This window comes from Lagopus muta, chromosome 5 (genome assembly GCF_023343835.1).
Source record: "Lagopus muta isolate bLagMut1 chromosome 5, bLagMut1 primary, whole genome shotgun sequence".
NCBI lineage: Eukaryota > Metazoa > Chordata > Aves > Galliformes > Phasianidae > Lagopus > Lagopus muta.
This window is the reverse complement of record NC_064437.1, coordinates 42533428-42551898: the sequence shown is the minus strand read 5'-3', so window position 1 is coordinate 42551898 and position 18471 is coordinate 42533428. Positions and strand designations below refer to the sequence as shown.

General features: G+C 41.9%; 1 protein-coding gene across 15 annotated transcripts in view; it reads left to right on the top strand.

The window, feature by feature from the left end:
• The window catches only part of ZMIZ1 (zinc finger MIZ-type containing 1), a 325404-nt gene that overhangs the window by 259059 nt on the left and 47874 nt on the right, over positions 1–18471 (top strand). For all 15 annotated transcript variants that reach the window (XM_048946996.1, XM_048946995.1, XM_048947003.1 and 12 more), the window contains one exon: positions 13418–13562. In XM_048946996.1, coding sequence (XP_048802953.1) covers positions 13418–13562 — 145 coding nt within the window. The remainder of the gene's footprint in view (positions 1–13417; positions 13563–18471) is intronic.

Genomic DNA, 18471 nt, shown 5'->3' with positions numbered 1-18471 from the left:
GTAATGTATCATTTTTGTAGCACCAAGGCACAGGCTGCTAATGCAGATTTATTTGTGTTACCTTAGTCAAGATTAGATGGGATATTGCCTGCATTTATTATTTTAATTTGTCCAGATTTGGCTCTTTTTTTTTTTTTTTTTTTTCCTTCCATGGGGTCATGTACATATGGGCTCTAAGCTGGAGGAAAATGTTGTTTACAGAGTACAATACAGCACTTAAAATTTGCAGGTAAAAGATCACACCTTCTTGAAACTGTGATAATTACCCATTATTCCTTCTCATTACAGGTCCAGACCTTGTCCTCAGATCTGCTCCTTGGTGCCTTTGTCCTTGTTCCCTGTTTCTGTTGCTCTTGAGGGTTCCCTTCATCTGCTCCTCCACCCTCATGATTTCATTTATTGCCCTTAGAGAAAGTTTCCTAATCCTTGGCTGCAAACCCCTTCTTTCTTTAAAGCCCTTCAAGTAACCAGCTCCTTCCAGAAAACATTCCTATGCTAATTTTGTTGAGAAATTTTTGTCCATGTCATCTTGTTTTGAACTTTTATTGCTTTTCTTTCAAGCTCTTTATGGAAGGAGTGAGTTGCTCTGTGCTTGCAAAAAGCCCTTTCTGTAGTCCCTAGGCAATGAATAGCCAGGCCCAGTCTGCAGGCAGCCGCATCTCCGTCCACCTTTCGGAACCCTGATCTTTTACTCTCATTTCTATTGTTTTGGACCCACTGGTTTAGTCACTTTCCTACATTATGTGTTAGTACATATAACAGAAGTTAACAGTTACGATTGCGTGGGCTAATACAGAAGTAATTGTGAATGTATAAAGTAAAAATTAGCACAGAATCATTAAGGTTGTAGAAGACTACTTAAGTCATCTAGACCAACTCAGCCTATCACCACTGTGTCCACTAACCACATCCCTCAGTGCTACATACTGTGTTTTCTTTTACAAACTTAAAGTATTGTGGTTTAGTGAAAGGTTCAGATAGAAAGTCTGTGAATTTAAGGCATTCATTCTTCTTGCTACAAAAACTACTGACGGGTTTTCCCACCAACTTCCTCAGGAGCAGAAGTTGATCCAAAACCGCTTGCGCCAAGAGCAGACAGTTTTATTTACCATCAGCAGGAACAGCATCTTACTGTGTGCATTCTGGTAGTATTTGGTGTTCTAATGTCCGATTTGAATCCTTTGATCCAGATGTTCTGGGAACATAAAGCAGATATAGTTGCTATTTAAATAGGATGTTTGTTCAGTGCTGGTGCAAACTGCTGCTTTTCTGCAGGCTGCAAAACAGAAACGTTGTCCTTGTGAGAAGCTCTGCAGAATTAGCAGAGTCTGACAGCTGGGGAATCCTATTCTCTTGCTGTACCCCATTCCCCTCTCCTCCTTGCTAGGCTCACTTCTGCTTCGGCTTCCAAAGATGAAAATCTTACCCCTATAATGTCTTGTGGGTATTTCCTTCTTAGGTAAACAACATTTTTGGTAGGCTCTGTTGATTCTGTCAGGTTGTATTCTAGTCATTTTCCCAGAAAAAAAAAAACAAAAAACAAAAAACAAAAAAACCAGCAACAAGTCACATACAATTTGTCCAAAATGTTCAAAATGCTTTCCAATTTGTGTTACTAATGCTGTGTAGAGTTGTCTAAGTATTCAGATTATATTTTAGAAGAATAATTGTTTCGCATTGCTCTACTGCTTCAAGCAGTTTTCAAGCTTTAGGAAATTGTCCCTGTAACCTGGATCCTTGTGTCATTAGCACTGTCTGGTTTTCTCTGCCATCCTCCTCCTGAGATGTTGGAAGCGAGACTGTCCGAGAGCTGCTGGCTCTGCCTGCTACAGCCTGCACACAGCAGTGCGTGATATGATTTCACACAATGCCCCGCTAATGCCCTCGTCAGCAGCTTCTGAGGGAAGAGCTGCACTGGAAAATACAATAGCAGTCCTCTGCAAGCCATAGGGAGTGCATGGACCAGAGCTAAATTTGGAAAGCTAAAGCTTATTTCATGCAAGATTATTAGAATTATTTGGGTTTCAAAGCGCGTGCTCACACACATGCATATATTGAGGGCCAGCCTTTCCTCGTGACTCTGCTGGATCTGAGTGCAGTCATTATTTATAGACAGCAGGAGCAGTGATGGCATTATCTTGTAGCTCTCTGGTCCTGAAATTACAGCACTTCTGTGTGGGGAGAGGGGACTGGGTGCCCTTCATGGGAGTTTAGGCGATCTGCTCACCCGCAAATGTCTCTGTGATGAGATGCTCACAAATAATCCTTTCCCTCTTCCTCATTTTTTGCATTTTCAAACAGAGAAAAGAAAGGTACTGAAAGATCAGTGTGGTTGTGATTTGCACTGCCTTCTTTCCTGAGTGCGTGGAGGAAGCAACTAGCTGTGTTCATGTTTTCATCTGATCTATAGGTAACCCATTTCTATTCATGTAAAAACATAAACATCCCCCTGAGGACAAAGAAATAGCAATTTCTAATCTGTTCATATGAAGGTTCTAGACAAATGCAGCCTCCTGTTGCAAGCCACTGTGCCTGCAGTGCTGCTAGCATGACTGGGGCACACAGGAGCACAGCAAAGCTGCAGCCCCTAGCCATGCAGGTGCAGAACAGCCACCCGCCCCTGCCTCTGTGCAGTGCCCAAGCCAGCTGGAAAAAAAGAGCATAAAGACAACAGCATAAAGTCTGGAGGAAAAAAAAAGAAAAAAAAAGAAAGAAAAAAAAAGTCCACTGATCTCCCTGGTCTGGTTCACAGGGTGGTCATGCAGACAGATGCTCCAGCACAGCTGGGTGTGTGCCAGCACGGCAGGGCATGGCACATGGTGGGGATGGGTACCTGCAGACAGAACTGCTGCTGCTAAGCACTTTGTGTCTTGAAAATACAATCAAAATAATCTGAAGATCAAGGTAGCTTTATTTAGGCCTTGAATCCCATTTTTTATTTTATGCCAACTTTGGTTCTCTGTGTGGCTCTAATTATAATGGAACATCAATGAGTTTTCCTTTATTGGTAATAAAATAAATGTGGTGCATGTTGTATCTTAAAGGAAATCAGAATGCCTTAATGAGAGCTTCCATTGCTCAGTCTGCTCCTTTAATACAACTGTATACGAGTTGAGAAACAGAAGAAATGAATTTAGCAAGTGATGTTGCGTATTTTAAATTGTACTGTTGTTGCAGTATCAGTGATAATCCAAGACTCTAAGGAATGCAAGGTTTGTAGGGAGAGGCAATATCTGTTGTTTGACCAAATAAAGCAGCCAGACGAAACAAACTTTCAGGGTGCACAACTCTTCTTTTGCTCCAGATAGTAACCAGGTTCCCAGTGCTGCTTGGAGCAATTTAACTTCGTTGCGTTAATTAAACGTTAATTCATTAGGCAGTTCTCAAAGGAAGGTGATGAGTACCGGAGGAGAAGAGCAGGTTGCTAGCAAAGGGAAGGTGGCAGGCTGAGTGGGGTTGATGGGATACAGAGAGAAAAACAGAAGCAGTAATGCTTTTAGAAAACCAAAGCATTAGTTAGGGAGTGAGGTGGGAAACACCGCCTGTTTGAACCTGCAGTACTTGCATGCATTGCTCTGCTCTGTGCTGTTAGAACAGAAATAATTAAGTTGAAAAATCTTGTCGGCTCAGTTTCTTTTTGTTAATATCCTTAACTGTTTCCACGTTCAGCGCAGGCAGATTGTTCTATATGTAGTTGCAATTGTTTTTTTCCGAAAGGAAAACAAGAGGATATGCCCAGAGTGCTTTGAGCTTATTTCTGCTTAAACACAAAAGTTTGGATAATGCGAAAAATGGTCCTCCCACCCCCAACTTTGCAAACTAACTTTTTTTTTTTTTGCTGTAATGCTTGAAGAAAGGCAAAGACTGTATTAAGGTAATCAAACAAAAGCAAAAAGTCCTGAGGACACCTGATAAAACATTCTTTTCTCATTTAAAAAAAAAAAAAAAAGAATTAAAATGATGTAAAATAAATGTTAGGAGCGAAACTGCAAAACCAAGAAGTAAAACTTCCTAAAATAGCATTTGGTCCTTCTCAGAAGTTCTAGCTGTGCAATGTTAACTTTGGAAACATGTTTCTGCTATAAATTTTGGTTATGTGTTTTTTTGTGGGGGTTTTTTTTTCCTCCTTGAAAGCCTCTCCAGATGTTCTGCAGTTGTTGCCTGCAAATGTTCCATGGCAGGCATGAGAATGCCGCCACAGAGCAGGAGCCCCTTGGTGTGGCAGTGGTGATTTTTCCTTCCTGCAAAGGGAAGGTGTGTGATCTGCTCTGCTCTGGGCCTCGTTCAGCCACAGGCAGTGTGACCTTCAGCACATGTACTCAGAGTAAAACTTCCTCTTCAAAACTTAGCCAGCAATCCATGGATCTGGATGGCCACTTCAGTAGCCTCTGCAGGAGCTCCCCACTCTGTTACCATAACGTTAAGTATATTTTAATTTTCTTGCATTTTAGAGTAGAAATAAGTACAAGGCAGATATGAAGTCTTTTCAGATGCAAGCTCTTTGAAATTCCTGTCCTCACAGATTCATTGGACTATAGAAGTCTTAAAAAGTCATCAGTGCCATTCTCTGTTGGCTGAAGAGCCCCCAGTGCCATCCTCACTGCTTCTTTTTCTGACCTGTTCTCAGCATCTCCACTCATGCAGGTTCCTCAGCTTACCGTTTTCTTATGAGGAGAATGGTCTTGGTACACAACCGATGTCATTGCTATGTCTTCATAGTTTATTATTTTCTGGCTTTTATGCTGCTGATATAGATACTGGGGTATTACTCTTGAAAATGGAATACTGCTCTCAATCTGCCCTCTTCTTAAATAGCTAAATAAACCCACTCCGTGCAGTCTTTTCTTCATGGTTAATTTAATAGCTTCTTCCTACTCATTCTCTGCCCATTCAATGGGTTTATAATGTTGTTGAGGAGAGAGAAACAGCTGGGCACTTCTTGAACTGCGCATCCACTCATGCAACTGAGTTCCTTCAACTCCACCTGGGAAAGTTCTTGCCTGCAGAGGCTTTTCTCACTCTGTTGTGCAGATATGCAGTGCCATGCTTTGTACTTGTCTCTGTTGAGCACTGTTTCAGAATACTTCTCCAACTTGTCAAGATCATTTTAACTGTAAACTTCTGAAGTAAACCAATGTTTCTGTGCAGCTTGTGCCATCTGTAAGTTGACCTGAACATGTTATTTCCCTTTATCCATGGATCCTTTTTTCTATCATGGATGTCTGTAAATGACGCACTCAGTCATTTTAGAGCCAGAACAGAGTACTGCAGAAACCTATCTGATTACGCTCGAGTTTATTACTGCCATTGGCTTGATATTTCTGTAAGTTTATGTTTCCAGCCATTTTCTATTGTGTTAAGCTAGACCTTATTTCCTCTATCTGTTTGCAAAAAAGTCATGTAGAGAAGCGCTGAAGCCTCAGTAACATCAAAATAATATTCACTCTGCACTCAAGATCCTTTGTTTGCTAGTAAAAAGAAAGTATAGGAGTGTGATGTGATTTGTTTCTGACCAATCCATTTCATTTTTTACTCATTTTTCACTATTCTCTTAGCTGTTTTGAATCATTTTGCTTTTTTTTTTTTCCTAATAAGATACTGGGTCTTTAATTTTGCAGTTCTTCCTTCTGCTTTTTTGAAGATAATCACTAGATTTTGCCTTTTCCAGTCTTTTCATCGTTGTACTGTCTGTGCATGGATTCCCTGTGTTGAATCTCTGGTCAAATACCTCTGGTGTTTTTTGTAGCATTTTTTATTGTTAGGCCTGCTGTTAGTTAGCTCAGAAGTTGTTTACAGTAGTGATCAGAGAGCTCAAAAAGGTTTAAGGGGAAGTGAGCCTCTCACCTATGGGTCACCAGTTTGAATCTACCCAAAGATGGGCTGCCATGAGTCATTTCCATTTTTCAGATGCTTGTGTTATGTGTGAAATCTGTTGACGACTGAAACTGGCATTACACAATAAAAGCACACAGCATTTATGAAAGACACTGTTGTTTGAAATCGAGGCAGTGAAACTAACAATTGGATGAGTAAGAAAACGAACAGTCTAATGCTATTTGAGTGCATTTCTTTTGGAAAGTCAAATTCAGGAGCTCACAGTTCCCATGCTTGTGGTCTTTCACTGGCTTTGTCTTCTCTTTATAATGGCTTGTGTTTTCAGATGTAGCAACATGGGTACTGCTAAGTCTAAATGAGATGCTTATGTACTTTATCTGGATCCATGCAGTGTGTTTAGTGCTTGCCAAATTGAGCCATTGTGCTATGTTTTGTAATGTATTACTTCAAAGTTAATGTAGTGAATCTGGTAAGATACTCTGCCAAGTTTTGGCAAGTATAGAAGGAAATTGGGAAATCCCAGTTCCACTGAAGTCATGGGGTAAGGATAGCAATATTCAAATCTGTGTCTCCAGCATGTCCTCTTCCAATTGGCAAGAGCTTTTGGGAAGGCCTGTATATATATGTGTGTGTGTGTATGTTGTGTGTATAAGTCTGAAGAGGTATTTATGAAGAGCTGAAAATATGCCAAGGCAAACTGGACCCATAGTCCAGACAAGACGAGTACGTTGTGTTTTTCTCTTGCAGCAGCCTGGAGAGCTCATGCTTGATAATGCTCAGGTTTTATTAGGGTTTTATTCAATAATGCCTATGTTAGTTAACTCGATAGTGCATTTAGTTTAATTAGGCATTCCCCATGTTATCTGTTGTGCTACAAACCTTCATGATGTTTGTTTTTTCATTCATAACAATACATAACTACATTATAGATCGATCCCACCAGGGCAAAGCTGGGTATTTCTGCAGGACACAAATGTGGCTTTGGTAATGGAGGAAACACTGGTGATAAAGGACATGACTTTATATTGGTGGTGAAAGCCAGTATCCTACCCTGTTCTGCAGCACTGGATGATTGCTGTTGACTCTGTGTTTATGTTGGGCTTAGCAGGGGAGCAGCTCATGCCTCCCCACACCACAGTGCCTGCCTATTCTGTGGGGGAATTCATTTCTACACAGTTCCCTGTGCCCTTTTTACAGAATGTGTCCATTCAAAGGTGCTACTAAAGTCACAGATCTCCTCACCGCTCTGCTCAACACAGTTCTGTGTTGGTATTGTTCAACTTCAGATCAAATCGGTCTGCTTAATCCAATCTACTTGCCACAACTGTTCCAGCTGATTCTGCCTGATGGAGAGCATCAGGAAGGCAGATCCTTCCTGAAGGATCCTTCAGAAGGAAGGTTCCTGGAGCTGCTCCAGGAAGGTAGGCAGCAGGGCATGAGCCCCCTGGGATGGGACAGGAGCAGAATGGGGAGCAGGCCTGGTGCTGTGCTGCAGGTGGTGCTGGCAGCCAGGACTGTGAGAGATGGGTGCCCGGCTCCTGCTGCACAACCACAGGCAGGCTGAGCTGCCAGGCTGCTGAAAAATTGACACTTCTGCTTTGTAATTGGGTTGTATGCATTTCTTTTGTGCTTTTGGCATTGGGGCGGATACAGAGTAGAAGACTGTGTAATGACGGGGGTAGGGCTTATCTGTCAGTGGGTCAGGACATGCAGGGGTACTCGGCATTGCTGAGAGGTGGGGAGAACACCCATGCTCCGAGCTGCTTTTAATCGCTAATTACATCCTCTCTCCTCCATAGCCTTGCTTTCCTGCCCTGTCTGACTCAGAGAGGTTAGTCAGCCATTGCCTGGCTCTGCTGACGTGCCTCAGGAGGAGAGCTGCAGGAAAAGCAGTCCTGGCCGCAGCTGGCAATGAGCAGTTTCTCCTCTGTCTCTCCATTTCCCAGCTCCTTACAAGTGAAAATGGCTTTTAGAACAAGAGAAAAACAGAAGTTTTCTGTTTCCCAAAACTCTGAACAAAGATTCTGTCCTTTTAAGGCAAATTGAGTTGTTTCTGTAATAATGCAGCACTTGGAGCGTTAACTAGTTCACATATTTTATATTTGTTTTCCAAACACTGTGCATTCTGCATTATCCTGTGTGAAAAGAATGACATTCTTAAATAACCAAGATGATAATTATTTTCACTCCTTTCCTTCTTTCCTTGTCACTGTTTCCCTTCCTGCCCCATCACATTATTTCACAGGATGATTTATAAACACTGTATTCAGATTGTGGTTCATGCAGCAAAGAATATGAAGCCATCGGTAACTCTGTATTCCCTTTACATGGAATTCTCCATACAAAACATATAAATCTGGTCCTATGAACAATATAAAATTAAGGGATAGAATCTGAGGGGGAAGATTTTTAAAAAACTGGATTTTCTTACAGATGCTGTAGAAATGTTTCAGCCAAATGCATTTCATTCTGAGATACAGCAGCAAGCCAGAGAGATGGTGCCGAATAGATAGTTCTCCAAATCAGTCTCATCCTTTTTTTCCTAATATTTTCATTGCAGTGGGTAAGAGATACGGGTCTGCCAGCCTGCCTATTGAACTATCTGCTGCAGCTTAACTGCAGCAAGAAAACGGTAATCCTATTGTGCTCCTACAGCAGTCTCCTGGGAAGCAGAAGGCATTGAAATTACTGAGCTGTTGTCCTATCCCCTCCTCACCTGTCTTTGTAGCTGTAAATATAGTGTCTGCCTGTAAATAACAGTTTGCTGCATCTTTAAGCACATTCCCTAACAAGAGGCAGTGATTTACTGAGGTGATAAGCTGTAACTAATACTAGGGTATCATAATAGGTAAATAGATTAACACCATGCTTCTCTGTATTTTGCTTTCTAGGGAGCCCACTGGCTCATTCGCTCCTAGATGCTTACTGCAGCACTTTGCGATGCGCTGAGTTAAATCAGTCAGCTACAGGGTTGTAGCTATTGACGGTGGTGTGTATACAGCTAATGAAATGCATTAGGGAATCTATTGGGTAGCATTGATTGCTTAGCCTGTTTGCCTTTCCTTTTCTGTTCCCCTACCCAAAAAGGATTCTAATGGACTATACCCAATATTCAATGCCAGGGCTATAAACTACTCTTCACGACACGCCATCATCATTCATCATGTAATTGTTGCTTTGTGAATGCAAGTACACTGGCAGCCTTTGTCACTGAGAAGTAAGGAAACGTGCTGGCAGCCTGGGTGGGAGGCATGGTTTCCCTCCCCTCCAAAGCCTGGCCGATGGGAGCACCTCGTCAAGTGTGTGCTGGAGAGGTCTGCTTTGTCTCCAAGTGACAGGTCTTCGGCTCCAAAGGGCCCTAGCAAAAGATGAGCAATGTTGGGCGGTGTTGCCAGCCCGAATAACGGTGCTGCGCATCTTGTGATATTTGGCACATTCCTAAGCACCTGGCTCCTGGAGGCAGGGGATTAAATAACGATTGCTTCCTTTCTCTTTGAAGAAAAGCTTAGCTCTGCGGTTGCAAAGAAATGCTTGAAATGTCATTCAAGTAGAAGGGAAAAAGATCTTCTGCCTTCCACCATTTTCCATCCCCAGGCTCTCAGTGCACACATCACAGTGTTACTCTGTGATTTTTCAGTGAAAGCACTAAGAAATACCGAAGGCACCCAGAAGGCCACAGCGTGGCCAGCTGTGGTATGTGGGGTATTGTCAGTGTGGTGGGGAGAGCTCAGCCCACACTGCATGGAGGCACTAGCACCTCCCTTCTCTGGAGACAGGCAAAACAACAAGCTGACTGTGGGGAGCTGAATGCCTAGAAACGGTTTCTTAAATTCTTTTTCTTGCTTCCTTTAGAAACCTCGTTGGCAAGTTGAGATTGGAATCTCTCTCATTTTTAAATCTCTGTTTTTCTCCATTTCACAAGTGCAAAACCAGAGGCTGCTCATTTCTGTGTTGGTTCCCTAACACAGTCGTTCCTAGCAAATCGGTATTGATTTATTCCTATGAAAATGCATCAACGTTTGAAGTAAAATGCAATCCCATTAAGAATGATACAGGTTTTCCAAATGGAGAAAAGTAGGTCAAATATTGCACCAATCAGCTCAGAGCATGTCCCTTTAAGCAAAATAAATGTGTGAATACACTTAAACTGTCAGCACGTCATTTGATTGCCATTATTATGCATCTTTTGGCATGAGCTGGCAAAGCCCTCTGCGTCTGCACGTTGGCTGAAAATGTCAGTTCTGGGGAATTAACCAGGCTATGCTCTGCATTTGTTTGTGTGCAGGGGAGCGAGGGGGTACACGCTTAAAGGATTTTTGTTTCCTCCTTGCAACAGTTGACTTCAACTTAGGCAGGAGAGCTGGGTTATTATATGCAAGGGACATTGTAGCAGTGCAGCACAGGAACACGATTTAAATCTGATCATTAAAGTGCCGCAGTGAGAGGCTGTGAGAGACGGTGTGGATGGTCCATCTGCAAAATCTGTGCTCCTGTTGCAAGAAGGAGGGGCAGAGGGGGGAGAAAAAGCAGCTGCTTGGCTGTGCTGTGAGAGGGAGAGACTGACTGTTGGCACCATCTGTAGCTGTCCTTTGTGCTTGCTGCTTTATCTGTTCATTATAGTACGATACTGAATTTCTCGTGCTTTGAGTGTAAATGAGTTGAGATGTGCCCAATACTGTCAGCATAAAAAGCAGTAACTAAGTACACTAAAGATGAATAGTGTAATCTGTAAATTCATTTTGAGTTTGTTTCATCTGACTTGAATAGCAGAGGAAGTAATGTTCTCCAGAAGGCAGCTGTACCAGATGTGAGGTGCACACTCCCCCTACACACAGAGCACGCAGCAGCTCATGGCAGCACGGGGAGGGCAGCAGGCTCCTGTCTGGCTGGGGCAGCGTGGTGCTGGTGGACTGGGAGCTCTGGGCAGGGTCTGCTTTCTTTGCTGCACAAACACCAATGTCAGGAGGAGAGCGATTATCCTATGTGGTACATGAGTGGAGATGTCCCCAGGGAGAAAGGTTAAACCTCTCAGTAATGAGTGCTGTGATAGGGATGAGTAAATGTGTTACGTTCTATACCCGCAGTATCCTGGTTTCTGAAAACAGGAGTCTTCTCCAGATAGCTTGTAGAATGTAACTGTCTGGCTTATCTTGAGGGCTTCTTTGTTCTTTGACAGTTCACATTTCACCTTTATAAATGTGTGTGTTAGATATTAGTAATATTAATAACTCATTAAGATCTTCCCTTATCTCCACCTCACCAAAGCAATGCTATCTCACTGGCATATTCCTTTTCCAAGGGTTACTCTGCTTTTTTCCAAAGCAGGTATGGCTTTTGTTTGCAGATTCATGTCCTCAGCCCCATTAGGTTGCTTCTTTTTATCTTATTTGTCAAGTGCCTACGTGTACGGAAGGAGCAATGCCCTGTTTGCATCAAAGCCGTGTGTAAGATGGGCGATTTCCATTTGACGCTGCAGTAATTGCACTCGGCGTGGTGATGCTCAGGGGATGCTCATCCCCTGTTGCTCCGACATGGCTGCACTGCTGTGCAGCAGCATGATGCTTGCCTGCAATGCTCCAGTGGCCGTGGTGTGGGTAGCAGCTGTGCCACGCTGTGACCGTGTCGCTGGGCAGCTGGAAAAGGGGAGCATGTTAGTAGTGGTAGGGCAGGGATGAAAGGTGAGTGTAATGTGATCAGATGCTTGTTGACAGATTCCTTGGCTACTAGAGAAGCAGCTTAGGCTGACACTCATTGCTGGAGCATTTCACACCGCTCGGGGGAACACTCTGGAGGCTGCATGCTAGGCTAACCATTTTGGAGTGCCTGTATTTGGTTACATAAAGGAGCGGTGTCCCCTTCCTGTCAAAGCAGAGCTCTAAAATGCCTCCCTGAACACCACTGCTGACCTTCCATTTGATAAATGCAAGGAATTTATTGCATCGCCTTTGTCCAAATGTGTGATTAATTCACAGGAATAGTCTGGCTTAAAATATTTTTCTTGTGTGGCCATTAAGCTTGAGAAATTCCAATTGTTTTGCCGACTGAAAAATCATATTTGTGGGCGTTCTTGGCAAAACAAGTTCTTTTTTTCCCCTGCAAATATGACTTCACAATTAGTCCCTTTGGAATTTGCTCTATTAAATGTTGGTTAACAGGACCTCTGCAACAGAAAGGTGGCTGCTGCTTGGGGTTCTGTTACTGGGCTAGGGGATATCCATTAGAGAAAGGTAAGAATTGAAACTAAAAGCCTCAATTTTGGAGAATTCTGCTCTTGCTCTTTTAAAGTGGCAAGCCTGAAGTTACATGTAGAGCTCTCCTGCTTAAAGCTGCTATGGCAGTTTGCTTTTTAAGCAGCCTCCTGGTTCTCACCTGCCAGCACAATCTGTTGATTTGTTCCATTCATACCACCTTAGGAAAGCACTTAGTTTAAAAAAATATACAAGCACAAAGCATGTTATTGTGATGAGGTTTATGCAAAGCACACTTTAAAGGATGAAAATCCCCAAGCACTTCCACTTGGAAATGCTTCTTCAGCTGCAGAACAGAGTTCAGTTCATGTGCATCTCATTGGTAGAGCCCTTTGCCATGCTGCGCCCTGGGAATGTCTTGCCCAACGGAGCCACTCCTGCTGCTGGCACTGTGGCAGCATTGTGGTTCAGCCATGCCACTGGTGGTTGTTTGCAAAGCCGTGTCTCGTCACAGCCAGATCCAACTCACAGTCACTTTCTCAAGCTCTGGTTACTCCAGATTACATCGGTTTTGTAAGAGGGGCTGGTCTTCTCTGTCTGTGGGTGCTTAAGGAAAAGGCCACATTTTCAGAGATAATGAACCCTTTCATGTCTTCTGAGGGAGTTGCAAGCTTTTAGTCTCTCTAGGAAATATCTGCCTGTCATCATTCATAAGCATGATGTTCCTGTAAGCACTGAAGCACCGTCATTGCCCAGAAGATTAGTCACATAATGGAGATAAGCACTTAGGGGTTATGCTGGTTCAAATGCAGATGGAAGTACCTAACTTCTGTATACCTTAGCCGCATTAGTGCGGCTCTATTCTCATGTTTATCTATTCAGGACTGGTAGCTAATGGCAGTTTTGGAAATTCCAGCACATGGGTTCCTCTTCATGCCTCTCCAATTAAGCTTTAGCACAAAAATAGCCAAACAGAAAAGAGATCTTGTTATCCACTGCTCCCCTCTGTGAATGATGTCTTCTACATGTTTTTGTTACGTTTCTATTAGTGTGAAACGAATTCTTCAGTGCCTTTTTTCACCCACAACAGCTACCCCGTGTCCTTGCGCCTCATCCATTTATCTCTTTGCTGCTCAGCTCAGACAAATTCTCTCGTGCCTCCTGGGCTGTGCAGACTGTTTGCAACTTGTGTAAAAACATTATAATGATAGCGTAGTGCAATTACAGACTCAATTTGATAGGATAATAATGTGAGTGGTGGTTCGTGGACGAACTTTTCACTCCTGGGGCTTGTCTGTTCAGTTTGTGGCTCTTGTTATAGCAGCTTGCATCTGCACTCAGCTGTACCGGTTATTCTGATGTGCACTTACTGTCATTTTGTTCTGATTGCACAGCGCTGCTCTCGTCGTGGTGTGAGGAGCTGGGACGGCTTTTGCTGCTTCGCCACCAGAAAAGCCGGCAGAACGATCCTCCAGGGAAGCTCCCAATGCAACCCCCCATGAACTCTATGAGCTCCATGAAACCCACCCTCTCTCATAGGTGAGTCTCAGCCCAGCCTGTAGGAGTGCAGTTGTGTAAGATAATCTGTTTTTTAACTGAGATGCTTATTACCGTTGACAGACGTGGCTACAGCTTTGTGCTGTGAACAGCATTAGAGACATCAGGGGATGTATAATGACAGCATGCACTAAATAAATGCAGTTTTTGTTTTTGCCATTACCCGGTGCATAGAGAAATAATGCTTCCATCTTGAAATCTGTGCTCAGGTCACGTGGGCTCACTTTGAAACTTGAAGTTGTGCCCAAAGGATAAACTTCCACAACATATCTCTCACCAAGCACTTTCCTACTCTTTATTTAAATAGAGTTGGTTTTCTTGAGGTTGAAAACATTTCATCGATTTTCTATTTTGTACACTGCATTAGAAATGTCATGCTAAATTGAAGCAATTGTGTAGTGGGAGCATCCAGAGGTATGAGAATGTCTTGTACCACCTTAAGTCAGGTGAAGATCACAAAGTAGTTGATATAGAGAAAATGTGAGCACTAAATGAAGCTAGAAGAGACTGAAGATGTGAGCCTTTGATTACCAATTTATACAGAAAAACAGAATTTGTACTTCTTGCCTGTGGAGCCTGAGTCAAGGCAAAAGCTGAACAGTAAATGTACACAGGGTTAAACACTGATGTCATGCTTTATGTTTCTGTGAGGCTTTTTTCAAGGCTTATTTTCCCATAGCGTCACATTAAAGAAATCACACTAGTATAAATTGTTTTTTTGTGCAGGGCACTATTGTTAGTAAGGAATTATAACAGTGTAGATGAAGCTAGATTCTTCATACCCATATACTGCAGAAGCATAACGTGTCTTGAACTTTCATGGTAGAATAGAACGTAGGGGTTTGATTCATCTTTATAGCAGTGTATTCGCATAACAGAATTTGTTTGGAAACCACTTTTTTCTGCCCCTGTATGTTGTACTTATGGAAGAACTGTGGGACCTCTATGCCTTTTATTATAGTTCTTGAGAATAGCGTTCATTTTAAACATAATACAATATCACTGAGTTTTGGGAGCATCTGGACTGCCTCTTTTTTCAGTTGATTGCATAATAATGAGTTGTAAACATGGAATCACAGAATGGCTTGGGTTGGAAGGGACCTTAAAGCCCATCTAATTCCAGCCTCTGGCTGTGGGCAGAATTGCCACCCACCAGACCAGGTGCCCAAGGTGCCATCCAACCTGACCTTGAACGTCTCCAAGGATGAGGCACCCACAGCTTCTCTGGGCAGCTGTGCCAGGACTTCATCATCCTCTGGGTGAAAGTTTTTTCCCTATTATCTAATCTAAATCTCTCCTCTTTTAGTTTAACGCTATTCCCACTTGGCCTATCACCATCTGCCTATGTTAAAAGTTGGTCTCTCTCTTGTTAATAAGCTTCCCTTAGGTAAAGGCCATGGTGAGATCTCCCTGGAGCTTTCTCTTATCCAGGCTGAACAAGTCCAGCTCCCGTAGCCTTTCTTCATAAGAGAAGTGCTCCAGCCCTCAGAGCATCTTCATGCCCGTCCCCTTAACCTGCTCCAAGAGGTCCACATCTTCCTTGTGCTGGAGGCCCCAGGCCTGGATGCAGTAATTAAAATAAAATAAAAAAAAAAGAAAGAAAGAAAAAAAAAAAAAACAAACTATAATGAATAAAACAAAAAACCTAGGAAAATTTTTGTATTGAAACAACTTAGTTTTTGCACCTTGCAAAAAGCTTTGCAGAATTCAACATGAATTTTAGTAGTCATTCTGCACAGAAACATGTGATGCAGTGTGTAAAGCGTATGCACATTCTTACACGTAGTTTTGTAGTTTTCAGATTCCTGATTCTCATCTGATGATTTAGCCTGAGTTGCCCTAAAGTCTATAAAGCAAAGATGAAACCTCTGTCGTACCTCACAGAGGCTGTATAATATATAACTAGATAAGATAGACACAATTATTTTTTCCTTCATGACAGTTCTACCCCAGTACTCTGTCACTTGAAATATTCTCTCCTGCTAAAACTTAAAGTGACATTTCTGGCAAGACCAACTTACCCAGTATTCTACCCGATAGTAGGACATCCTGTCCACTATCAAGCAATCCCTGTAAGTTTCTCCTGAGTAATGCCCTTGAAATGTTTTACTAAAGAAGACACTGTGAGTCAGTTTTAAATTACTGCTGTTTACCTATGAGATATCCCTCTAGAAACATCAATTCTGTGGCATAAGTTCTTATCTACAGTAACTGCTGCAGCATCTTAAGGATTTGAAATACCAGCCAGCCATGGAGCATCACTGCTTCATTGTGTACTGTTCTCTCATCTATAGTTTAGCCATAACATGACTGTGCAAAATATCTCAGGTGGTACATTACAACAAGACATCTTGTCACTTTCCAACTTCCTTTTCCAGCTGAAAATGTTTATTTTCCATGTATGATGGGTCTGCGTGACAGTAATAAAGCATGGAGGAGGGAAGAAGTGGGTTTTCTCTTTGTTAAATAGAAGATGAAAAGCAGTTAAACATAATCCTAGCGATAAAGCTGTTGATGAGGCAAAATTTGTATTTGTGCTAGATTACATTTGGCTACGGAGCTTAGTATTAGAGTTAAATGCAATCTCTAATTCAACAGGTTTTTGTGTGAATCAAACAAATTAAAAAACAACATCACAAAAAGAAAACCAACAACTAAGCCTGTTTTGCATTCGCTACAAGTAATTAATGTAGTCAGCTACTTTAATTTGTGAAGAAGAACTAGATATGAAATTAGAATAGCCAAGAGTGTATTCAGAAACCTTGCATATCTTAACAAAGTAATATAGGATGGATGACGACTGCTTAACATCACCAGACAAAAAAAGAAATTTCCCCTGTCATCAGACTACCGTTGAGTAGCCAGCACAAGGTTTTCTTTGTCATTGCTTTAACGAGTGACAGAATTACTCAAAACTGTTCAGACTCTCAATTCCCATTGCACATGATGCTACAGAAATACAGCTGTATAGTCTCTAAGTTGTAACAGGCCTCAGCTATTTTAAATAAATTCTGACTGAAGAACACATCAAACGAGGGTTTGTATTTAAGTAACTGTGGGCACATATGTTGGAAAGAATTCAGGTCTAGCCTATTGTTGGGGGTAGCTTCTTATTTTGAGAAGGCAAATTGAGTTGTGAGAGAAAACTGAGGTAGACGGATCAAGGACTGTGGTGGCAATATTATTGAGCAGAACGTTAGCCATGTAAAAATTTGCACACTTGCAAAAAATGCTTTCAGGGTAGAGATTGCCTTGTGCTGATTTATTTATAAAGTAAGGGGATCAAGTGGTAAATAACTATGCAAGTTGTGTATAGAACAAAAATTCAATGACATACCTGCTTTGTAATGTGGGATGGTTGGTTTGGCTGCAAAATTGTGCGCTTTAGGGACAGAGTGAGCACTGGGTTCTCCAAAAAAAAAAGAAAAAAACCCTCATTTTTTGTTGTGTTTTTTTTTATGTCTGTGCAGTGTGATAATACTAAGCTCAGAACTGAAGTTGAGATACATAGATTTTCTTTTTAGATTTTTATTTTATTATTTTTTTTTTTTAACTGATCTACATGGGTAAATTTGACTCAGGTACCGAAGGACCAGTATGAGACCTATCCGCCTCCTCAATCCTGTGTAATTTCTAAATTAAGCCCTACTTAAAGGATTTATGGGGGACTTAAGGAGAGTCTTTGGGCTGGCCTTTTGCAGAGGAGTGAAATTTCATGCTTAGTGTAACTTCTTTGTGTTGTAGTTTTCCAGTCTGACATAATGTCTATAACAACAGACAAATACTTCTCAAAGAGGCTGATTTATGCCTTTAGAGATGCTTTAAGATCTTTGGCAAATGCTACAATGTAAGTACAAATTACCATCATAATAACACCTTGCTTTGCTTTGAAGAAGTCGCTACTTAACACACTTCCCTGCATTATGTGGTGAATCTCAATAATCGTGGATCAAATTGAATCTTGGTGACAGTGGGCACCATTTTCATCCCCCTCAGTGAGATTTGCACCTGATCAGAACCACCAGTCTGAGGTGGTTCTGAGCCACACAGGCACATGGGGATTGTTTGTTTCTTGGCTAGCTTGTGGTAAAGCTCTTGTTGTCAATGAACACCTGAGGATATGCAGCCAGAATGTGGTCCTGAGTGTTCTTCAGGTTCCTGATGTCTTCTCTCTAGTTTCAAGTGTTGGTTTTCTGTATTCATTGGCAGCTGTCCTGCAGTTGGTGAGCAAATTACAGTGATGTCTCCATAGAGCAGTCAAGGTTGATGAGAATTATGAAGATAGAGTTATTTTTAATACAAATGACTTAATGCCAAAGGTTTTGATAAAACTAAACAGTGGGTCGAATTTACTAGTAATTCAATATTACAATACATGTTTATTATCATTATTGTTCTATGTTCAGGCAATTCCCACAAATACATTTTATTGGTTGGAATTGCTTTACAGGGGTGCTTTATTTTAGTTAGTTTTGTCCCTTTATTTTTCACCTAAAGCTTAACTAACATCTGAACTTACATTGCTAGGAGCTTTTGGAAGAGATTGATGATCCTGTGTCTGAACTTCTACTGGGTGATTAGGACCATCCCTTACATGGTTTGTTATGGATGAGGAGCAAGCTGGTACCAGCATTGTCAACGTTTTCTGCAGAGGTTGCTGCCTTTTCAATTTGGCCTTCGCAGGCTGTTTTGGCTGATTGTAGTAGTTGCTTGTAGGATGTCCAGATGAGGGAAATCCAGTGAAAAGTCAGGTGTTGGATATACAATGCACCTGTTATGAAAACAAGTGTGTTGTGCTGCTTCCATACATCAGGGCAGAGCTGAGGATCATAGAATCATTAGAGTTGAAAAAGAGCACTAAGATCTAGTCCAGCTGTCAACTCCTGCCCCC